The 11,343-nt window shown below is 38.2% G+C and overlaps 1 protein-coding gene across 1 annotated transcript; it reads right to left on the reverse strand.

Moving 5' to 3' along the window:
• Positions 1-598: 598 nt before the first annotated feature.
• Positions 599-4,215, reverse strand: znf503 (zinc finger protein 503). The gene is made up of 2 exons (XM_062995129.1): positions 3,889-4,215; positions 599-2,432 (listed from the first exon to the last, which is right to left on the reverse strand). The coding sequence occupies exons 1-2, from the start codon at positions 4,138-4,140 to the stop codon at positions 1,014-1,016; spliced, it is 1,671 nt and encodes a 556-aa protein (XP_062851199.1). The 5' UTR covers positions 4,141-4,215; the 3' UTR covers positions 599-1,013.
• Between the last annotated feature and the right edge of the window lie 7,128 nt (positions 4,216-11,343).

Raw genomic sequence — 11,343 nt, forward strand, 5'->3', positions numbered from 1 at the left:
TTTTTGTTTTTGAGTTTGTGCTGCGCAGCCGCAGTGAAATGCGCTGTGTTGAGTGGTCGCACCTTCTGATGAAGTTTACTGACCACTAGCCTACTACTCCATAAAAATTAAAATAATCTTTCTTATAGCTTTTCTGAGAAATTATGCTGTTTTAAAATATTTGCATACATAAACAATATGTGTCATTTTTTAAAAAGTGATTCACCGATTCACTAAAAAAAAATATTTTCGACTTATTTTTCCTGCAATTGTATAAACTAAAAATCAATCAATGTATTTTAGAACTGGTCAGTAAAATAGCCACACTTTTCATCACTAGTTTTAATTCCCCATTTGTGACTTCTGCTACAGCAACAAACTAATAATAATAAATAATTTTAGTCACCCACTTTGCTATACCAAGCATTTGATATAATTTTAGTCTTTATGTATTGCTGATAAACATTCTGTATATGAATCCCATTTTATGCTTCTAATAAAGAAAACAGTTCATTTAACAAGAGTTTGAGAAGTTAAAAGAATACTGACGACACAGATATGGAACAGAATTCTTTCTTATTTTTTTCAGAGTACATACAAAAAAATACCAATTCTCTCTCCATTGTATAGACCTGAAAAATAACGTCAATTTAAAATTATGCGGACAATTTGGGATTAAAAAAAAACAAACATGCAAATGTAAATTATTTAACTTTTCAATGAGACATTAAATAAGAACGTACAATACAATCATAGCAGTTTAAAATAAAGGTTGAACTGACGAACCTCTATTTTATTAGTATTCTAACATGTGGTTCACTTTTATCTACGGAGTTTTCACTGTAATGCACTTCTGAGTTTGTTTAAATGTGTTTTACTTTGTGTATTATTGTCCGCTTTTAGCTGACATAAATAAATACAGAGGAGTCCACGGATCCAGTCCTTCAGTGGTGCGTTCATATAAAAGTCTTTATATCTGAATCTTTATAAGTTCTAAATTTAGGGGACGGGAAAGGGGTGAAAGTGAGTCCGTTTCACTGGTACCCGAGTGCCGATGCTGTGGTAAGTCTCTGGCTGTACAGTGCATATGGGGAGTAATATGGGCCGGTGGCGGCGGGGACTGGCACCGGGGCACCGTGAGTGGGTAACGGGCTTTTTGAGTATGGGTGATAGCGACTGCTTAGTCCGAGTGCGTGGTGCGGGCTCCTGAGCGCCAGTGTACCGGGACTGCCGGGCGCTCCGGAAGGTGGCATGTGCATGTGGCACGCCATGGCAGCAGCGGCAGCGCTGGCGAGAGAGGAAGAGCTCGGGTAGCCCGACATGAACTTATCTGCGCAAGTAAAAGCGGTGTGTGTCCGCAGGTGGTTGAGCAGTTCCTCGGAGGACGAGAAGCGCTTGTCGCACGGCCCGTTCGCTGAGACCCAGTTGCATACGTGCGGTAACGGGTCGTTGGGGAGCACGAAGCCGTACGGGTATAAAGGGTGTCCTCCGAAAGACGGTGGCGTAGAGTGCACCCCGTGTAATGGGTGCGTCGGGTACATGAGCTGGTATCCGGACTTCAGGGCTGCGGCGGCAGAGTCGTGCGTGCACGAAGCCCCGGCTGCGCCAGCTAAGTGACTGGCACAGTGATAACTTAAGCAGTACGGGTCTCTGCAAAGGCTGGCTGACATGATAGACGGAGGAGAAGCCCCGGCTAGCGGGCTCGAACCAGCTTTGCTTGCGCCAAGAGAACTGGCCAGTTGCGCGTTCATTAGACTTCCACCGTGGGGCAAGAAGTGCTGAGGATACCCCGCGTAAGCCCCAGCTAAACTTCCCGGGTAGGTCATGCCAGCCGGGGGTAAAGGAAAAACAGTCTGTCCTGGTTTGTACGGAGAAACAGGAGCCACCAGACCCGAGCCGAGAACAGCAGCTGAGGAAGAGTTAGATAAAGAGTTCGATTCCGAGGTGACGGCCTTGGATCCCGGCGTGGTCTCCTGGTGCTGATTGACCTCCACGTTAATTCCGGCACAGCTCACGCTTATCCTGCTGTGGCTGACGCTGGTATGTCCAGAACCGTCCGAATTACAGATTTTATTACAGTCAGCGTCTTTCTTTTCGCCTCTTTCAGTTTTGGCCTCGGACGGCATCGGGGAGGCAGAAGTGCTGGAATTCGGGCTACCCGTACCGGGAGTAAACGGCTGGCAGGTGGCGCTCGGCACACGGAAACCAGACTTCTCTCCACTTGAAACCCCAGAGGACGAGTCCTTCTTATCCGATGGTTTGGAGTACGGTTTGAAGCTCGATTTGTCTTCCACGCCGATGTCGCTTAGTTTTAAAGGCCCGGACTTGGATTCCTTCTCGGTAGATCCATTCGATGTAACCGAGGAGAGTTTGGATGAGGGTGGAGGGTCCGGTTTACCGATCTGAGAGCAGGTTTGCGCAAGAAGAGCCAGCGGACTTTTCTTCGCATCTAACTACGAAAAAGAAAAGAAAACATGCTTAAAATCAACATATCGCTTTCAAAGAGAATTATACATGGATACGCTAACTTAACCAGTCCATTTTACATGTTTATATGTAGAAATGGTACAAGGATTCAGAATTTTAAGGGTTAAAACACTTATTTGAAACTTAAAATAAAAATAATCCCATCGATTGTTCATGAAAACACACAAAACCATGTCTTAATATAAAATAGCAACCATAAATAAGGGGTTAAGACGGACAATACGGGTGGAATTGAACATAAAGTCTAAATTAAAGTTAAATATATCAGCACAAATGTATTAAGCTACGTTTTAAGCACTTAATGTTTCCTATACGATACAATGATTCAAAATGTACAACAATACGTTTATTTATAGTCTTCAACTCGTTCTGTTTGTTGTTTTTAAAGTGCGACACGTATAATTCAACTGATAGTTAATGAAAACACACTAAACCATGTCTTAATATAAAATATCAACCATAGATAGATAGATAGATAGATAGATAGATAGATAGATAGATAGATAGATAGATAGATAGATAGATAGATAGATAGATAGATAGATAGATAGATAGATAGATAGATAGATAGATAGATAGATAGATAGATAGATAGATAGATAGATAGATAGATAGATAGATAGATAGATACTTTATTTATCCCGAAGGAAATTATTGGTCTCCAGTAGTTTAACAAGCAAAAGAAGAGAAACTAATACAAATACAAATTAAGTAAGTAAATAAGGTAAATAAATAAGGTAAATACGGTGCATTTATACAGCATATGGTAAGCAACTTGTGCAAATTGTGCATCTGGTACATGTAATAGGAGCAGTAGTGTATCTATTCTTACAAACAATATATACAGATATAAAAAAGAATAAATTATATTATAGTATATATATATATATATATATATATATATATATAATAGAATATGACTATAAACTGTGTATCAGATATAGAATATATTAGACATACGTATAGGTATGGATGAGTATAGTAGTGGTAAAATACGGATAATAATAATAGCAATATATGTAGATAAAATGTAGACTACAACCGATATATACATACAGGTATGAATACAATCATTTAAATAGGGTGTTGAGACGGACAGTACAGGTGGAATTGAACATAAAGTCTAAATTAAAGGGGTTAAATATATCATCACAAATGTATTAAGCTACGTTTTAAGCACTTAATGTTTCCTATACAATACAATGATTCAAAATGTACAACAATACGTTTATTTATAGTCTAAAGTCGTTGTGTTTGTTGTTATTAAAGTGCGACACGTATCGCAATGGAAGACATTCAGACTAGGTGGAGTATAGGTGGAAATTGTTTTGTTTATGAAGTTGATTGGCATATATCCTAGATTGTATGATAGCCATGGATTGCTGTTGTACTATTAACGTTAGAAATGAAGGCACGTCTTACCTCGATCGGACTAATCGGAGTGGACGGTAAAGGCTGAAGATACTCTGGGTGCAGAATGTGTCCTGTGCGTGCGGTCAGCATTTTGAGCAGCTTGATGTGAAGTCTCTTGGCTTGTCGTAAAGGGTCCGAGGGAGGAACGGGATGCAGAAAAGGCTTGTTAATGCTGGTCGAGCTGTTATTCCGAGAACTGCTTTCCCAGGCTAGATCGGTATCGCTATTTCTTTGAGAAGAAGCAACGGGCGATGTGATCATGACCCGATTCTCATGTATTCTGATGATGGTGGGTCGATCGTCCTATTCATTGGTAAATATTTCAAAGCGATCTTCTTCGAAAAGAGCCGAAAATAAAGTATAACAAGAAAGAGTGTAATCCTGTAGGCAGGAGCACAGTGCGGCTCTATCAGCGGCGATCCGGCATTGCGCTCTGCTCTGCTCTGCGCTGATCAGTTCAGTTCAGTTCAGTTCAGCTCTGCTCTGCTCTGCTCTGCTCAGCTCAGCTCAGCTCTGCCTCCTCCCGCAGCTCCGCGCTACTCCTCCCAGTCCGACAACTGCCCGAGAATTTTCACTTCAAAAGCAGCTGAATTAGTCTGAGATTAAAGCCCTTGCCGCCTTCCAATCAAATGGGACCCCGAGGTGATTGGAGGGTCAAGGGGATGTGACGTTCCTCTTTCTCTAGCCTCTATTTTGACAGCTTGTGGGAGGAGATTCTGCTAAATATGTTGCTTCTTACGCACGCCGCACCTTTTCCACTGTAGTAGCGCTCGCCTTTATTTTCCTCGTCTGGATGCATCAGGGAGTTAAACGCGTCTCCTCATGTGCCACGTTCAGGATCGGATCGTCTATAGACTTTTCGGACCCTTAATGACTGTTTTAGTAGCTACGTTGTAAAAATAAGAGTATGCAGAATAGATTTTAAGGGTGTGCTGATCCATGGCACTGATACAACACACAAAAGCTTAATTCTGTATAGGTCAACTCTGTTCCTGACATCCTCAACTGGACAGGGTGCAAATGTTGTATTACATAACACTGGGGCAGCACGGTGGCTAAGTGGGTAGCACTGTCGCCTCACAGCAAGAAGGTCCTGGGTTCGATTCCCATGTGGGACGGTCCGGGTCCTGTCTGTGTGGGGTTTGCATGTTCTTCCCGTGTCCGCGTGGGTTTCCTCCAGGTGCTCCGCTTTCCTCCCACAGTCCAAAGACGTGCAAGTGAGGTGAATTGGAGATACTAAATTGTCCATGACTGTGTTCGACATAACCTTGTGAACTGATGAATCTTGTGTAATGAGTAACTACCGTTCCTGTCATGAATGTAACCAAAGAGTGTAAAAAAACATTACGTTAAAATCCTAATAAAACAAACAAACAAACATAACATTGGTGTATTTTAGAATGCCTTTATTTGTCGGATGTACAGTACACTGAAATTCTTTCTTTACGTATCCCAGCTTGTTTGTAAGCTGGGGTCAAAGCGCAGGGTCAGCCATCATACAGCGCCCTTGGAGCAGTGAGGCCTTGCTCAAGGGCCCAACAGTGGCTGCATGGCAGAGCTGGGATTTGAACTCTTAGACTTTCAGTTGATAGCACAAAGCTCTACCCACTAGGCTACCACTGTCCCTAAGATATTTAAGATACTTAAGCAATGTTTATAAAGCGTCAGTGAATCATTGCAGAAAATATTAATTTAGCACTGTAAACTAGTATTACTCCTAACACAGATACTTACTATCAAATCAGGCCATTCCTAATTAAAAAACAACCATCCATTGCTGAGATGAATTGTAATAGCTTTATTTACATTGAGCATTAACACATACATTACATAAATATAACAGCAAAAACCTTAGAGCAAAACATTCCTTGCTTCCATAACATGGCCAAACCTATTAGCAGATAACATCATCTAGATTAACTAGACCACATAAAAACTGTACAAGCTATGTAAGAGCCAGGTTAGGCCACTGTACATTGTATTTCACTTTATTAAAATAAAAAAAATTAAAAAACGATGTCCACTGCCTTAAATTTGTTAACAGAAATTCATACAGTGCCAGGTAATCTTGATACTCTCTTAACATTTTGTTATTTAAATTCCTGTGTTTCAGTGCTCCTGTATTTACTTGCATTATTTAAGCAAATGAGTGCAGAGTTGTTTTTGAGTGGTATAAAAAGGATGCACACTTTTAGTATTCAATATTATTTACTGATTTAAATGTATTATATGCAGGTCAGCAAAAGTAAGGATAAACTGTATAGCTGTTTAAAATATTGGAATATCTTGTTTGCTGAATTTTACTGGTGTATTAATGTACAGTATTACTGGTGTCCATTGAGTCATTTTTTATTCTTTAAATTACAAATTGTTTTCTATTTTTACAATTGAATACCAAAACAATTATCATAATTTAAAACAAGAAACAGCAAGAAAACCTATGTGCAGCTGTTTTCTTCTCATGCCTTTTTAAAATTTGGTATTTATGTTTTTTTATGTTACATAATGATTACCCTTTTATTCTTAGTTATATGTAAATTATTGTTGTTATTATTGACCATACAACAGTACAAAAAAACAGCAGTGATTATGTGGTGACAGTAAGAATCTGCTTATGTTGCCTATTCAGTATGTTCCAATGTAATCAACTTTACTAGATGTACAGTTTATAAAATGCCAGTTAGGTATTATTACAATAGTTCTATTATTATAATAGAAATTATATTTGAAATAATTTATGAATACACAGTTTAATATACATACAATATAATTTGTAAATTGTTTGAATTGGTAGGTATGTAGCCATCATTAGTTTTATATAACGCACTGTATGGCTTACTGCCATTTATAAGCTCGTCTTTCTGCTCTGTTCAGTTGAGAAATGTTCCGGAAGCAACCAGAAGATCAACACGCTGTGTTTGAATTCCCCAATCAGACACGCGTTGACAGGAGCAGACCAATGCAGTGACAGAAGGATGGAAATGTCACATGTTTTCAGTATAATACACACCGCCCTTCTATTCCTGTCCCCACCCCTCAGTCAACTGTCAATTCTACTCGACCGCAATCAATCAACTATTTGTCAGTCGCTGTCAATCCTGCTACTGATTTATGTCAGCTCTTGTAGCTGATTACAAGCCGCGGGTGACTGAGAAAAGGGCAAATGAAAAAGAAGCACCTTGATATAGAGACACATTGTAGGAGTGCCTCGGCCCTGCAGTTTTATTGCGTTTGGAAGAGTGGCAATGCAAAGCCTGGTGTGGAAAACATAAAAATCACCCCTGCGTACACCATGAAGTACTGAATAATGATTACATAAAAACTGAAACGTGAGTCTCTTAGACGTTGTTGAACTGATTGTCAATGGTATTCATCTTTAAGTTTTTTAAAAAGATGTATGCCTAACATTTTCTCTGGTAGGGGGCAAAATAAGTACTGCACGAAGTCACCCTGAAAAGTATAGAATTCTAATTCAATGGACTTAATTACAGTTGTAGCCTAATGGGTAGAGCTTTAAGCTATCAACTGAAAGGTTGAGAGTTCTAATCCCAGCTCTGCCATGCAGCCACAGTTGGACCCTTGAGCAAGACCCTTAACCCTCTCTGCTCCAGGGGCGCTGTACAATGTCTGACCCTGCACTCTGACCCCAGCTTCCAAACAAGCTGGGATATGCGAAGAAAACATTTCGTTGTACTGTACATGTATGAGTTTATGTATATATGACAAATAAATGCATTTTATTCTATGCTTAGTGTTGTAACCATCGATTCAATGAATTGATCTGTACAGGGGGTGGAACAGAGGTGAGCATCGCAAATTATTTTACTAAATGTTCTTTCACGAATTGCCTGCAAGTTTACATTTCTGCAAATATCTCAGAATTTACATATGACGTTAACTGCTTTATTTACATAGGAAAACGTGTAAACTGAAACAAATATTGTTGTGTTGTTAAATCCAGGCTATTGTTGCTTTTTACACTAAATTAAAAGTTTTCCTATAGTATTCTGTCTAGCTTTATTTTTTAATCTTTATTATAAATATAATATATATCAAATATCAAAATATCAGGCATGAATTGTTTTTAAGTATTCAGGCAGAAGCCTGAACAGCATCCAGGTTCAGAGCATGGAAAAGTGCGCTTTTCTTCTCCACTGCAAATCCAATCGGATACAGTTTCACCAGCCGTCTTATGCACTAATACAGTATAAACCTATCCAAATGTAAACATGCACAAAATGTATTTTGCTCTAGGCAATGTTTGGATGTTATAAAATGAAGTATAAAACGAGCGGAGTCCAGACAGTTCTAAAATTCATGCAAAAAAATTGTTTTGCATATAGAAGAACAAGAATAAGAGGTAGGTTTATTAAAATGTAGACGTGTGTGTATGAGAGAGTGTTTTTCTGATAAAGTTAAAATGTGCTGACCTCTTCGCTGCTGATTGAGCTAATCAGGGCTGAGGCTTCGGGCAGCTTTTCAATGCACTGCGCCTTTCATCTCCCCCTGGATGGAGACGCTCAATTAAAAGCCTATCAGTTTGTAAGTAAATCAACGCCTATCAAAGTTGTCACATCAAACAAAACGATTATTATTGCAACCCGCCTTCGCAATTAATCTCCTTCGGCGGTAATCCGCCTGACAGGTCATTCGGGTAAGCAAGAAAACCTGGAGTGGACAGTCATGGTCCGAATTTGTCTAGTAATGTAATAATTCTTAACAAAGCACCATTAAGCCCTTTCCGTGTGCAAAGAAAACATCTATTAAGTAAGAGTAGCCTGGAAAAGTGATGCGATATTTACATTTACTTATTCTGTAGAACATAATTTAACCTTAAAGTACAAATTATTTATTATTTATTACGTTTTACGAAAAAATATATAAATATTTAATAAGAAAATTAATAAGTATAAAACTCACGCATAAAAGGTTTATAATTGGAGTAAAAATTCAAACCACAAATTTATATTTAATAAAAGTTCATATAAAATTATTTATTTACATCATACGCTTTTATCCAAAGCGACTTATACAATGAGCTGAACACGATGAGCAATTGAGGCTTAAGGGCCTTGCTCAGGGACCCAACAGTGGCAACTTGGTGGTGGTGGGGCTTGAACCGGCAACCTTCTGTTTACTAGTCCAGTACCTTAACCACTGAGCTATCACTGGCTCAGTGGTTACATATTTATTAACTAAATTTTAAATGAACATATATGTTAGATGCAAATTAACAAGTAATGAAAGCATTAATGGAAATTTTAAGTATGTATTATTTATTATTACTGTAACTTTACACACAAGAATGAGTTATTTACCTCGCATAAAGTGGTATCCTATATTCATAGATTGAATATTCGTTGATTTAAATAATTGCTTTAAGCTTTTTTCCATGTCTTTAAAAAAAATAATAATTAAAACAATTAAATATTTAACCCACATAGTTGTTTAAAGCAAATTGCGAACCACAATAATGGCTCAAAGAATTGACTTCGCCCAGGAAATAATACGATAGCCTTTTATTATCCCACAGGGGGGAATTTGTAACGTTACAGCAGCTTTCAAGAATATAAGAATATATAAAGTGTTTATACATATATTAAAAATAGAAGTGTAAGCATATATGATATATAAAATATATTTTAAAAAAAATACAAAATTACAAATTACAAAAAAGTACAAAAGAATGAACTTTAAAAAAGCATAACAAATATTGCACGGATTTTATAAAATTTATTGCACATTGTTGAGGTTTACTTTATGGAAACACGCACTAGGCTGAAGCGGTCCCTCCTATCGGGCATTAAAGTGCGACAGAGACGCTCAGTATGCAGAGATGTGTGTGATGGATAACAGGGTCTGTCAGTACGGGACACAGTGTGGGAGTTATTAGGGCAGAGAAGGGCAGCCATAAATCTCCAGCGCCAGCCAAAAACTCTCTTTATTGTCTGCATGACGAATGGGCTTCTGAAGCAGACACCAAATACTCGGTATTACCCTTAAATGGGAACACATTTTTCAAGGCCATAATTCACGATATTTAAATAGAAAGTTGAAAATGTTTCCATATATTTCACATGGGTGACATGTTTATGAATCGCTCTCTCCATCTAAATATGATTATTTGCAGCGGCGAGCTGCGGCACGCACAAGTGCACTTTATACCGCACTGCCATGCCAGATTAAGCAGGTTCACATCCCGGTGAACAGACCCACAGCAAAAATGTTTATATATTTATTATTATTATTTATTTATTTTTCATAGAAAGGCATTGCGTAAACACTACACACTAATGCGCGTCTGCGAATATACAGATCATTTAAAAACAACAAACAGCTTAAACCATGAGCTCATTTACGATCATTTTTTCTTTCTTTAATTTTTTTATACAAAGTTTTTATTTAATATTAAAAGTAGGCACACACAGTGGAAGTTCAGTGTAAAGTGACCAGGTTATTTGACGCAGTGCGCACGGAGCTTTTTACGGGCGATTTTCTTTCACTTTGCTAAACGAAGCATCCACGGCAGTGCTGTTTAACATGCATTACTCACTATTTCTAAACATCATTTATTATTAAAATAAAAATAATAATAATAATCAAAGCGAAACATCGCATTCAACCACTTTACCTGATATTAGTCTACACGCTTAAAGCGCTCCGAATGTCAAACCCAAGTAAAATAGTCTTTTCATAAACATCCGCTTTTGTTTAATAGTGCATATAAAGCATTCCAGGAGCGCATGCTTGAACTCCGGTTAGGTGAAGAACATTTATAAAACTATGTGATTATTAGTTTCTTCAGGTGATATTCAGTGTTATTACAGCCGCCCCGCAGCCGCGCTCATCACTGCTGCTCCAGCGCTCTCCCGAACTTCCGCCTGTGGGAGGAGCCAGTGACGAAACTCAGCGCGTGACAGAAGCACACGGTGAATGGGAGGAGCTCTGATACACACACTAATAATAATAATAATAATAATAATAATAATAATAATAATAATAATAATAACAACAACAACAACAATAAAACTTGACAAATAAAGTACATCTAAGTAACTGTAATTTATTATAAACGTCATGTGACTGGCTGTAATTGTAAACGTGGATGATAATTAATAAAAGATGTGATTAATTTATTCTAAACTTAATTTGTGATAAACTGTTTTATAAACTTCATGCAACTTTAATTTAAAAAGTGGATGTGACTGTAATTTATAAATACAGTCATACAGTACATACACACACTGATCAGCCAAAACATTAAAACCACCTCCTTGTTTCTACACTCACTGTTCATTTTATCAGCTCCACTTACCATGTAGAAGCATTTTGTAGTTCTACAATTACTGACTGTAGTCCATCTGTTTCTTTGCATGCTTTTAATGGTCAGGACTCTCCCAGGACCACTACAGGGTAGGTATTATTTCGGTGGTGGATGATTCTCAGCACTGCAGTGACACTGAC

This window comes from Trichomycterus rosablanca, chromosome 5 (assembly GCF_030014385.1).
Source record: "Trichomycterus rosablanca isolate fTriRos1 chromosome 5, fTriRos1.hap1, whole genome shotgun sequence".
NCBI classification, from domain to species: Eukaryota; Metazoa; Chordata; class Actinopteri; order Siluriformes; family Trichomycteridae; genus Trichomycterus; species Trichomycterus rosablanca.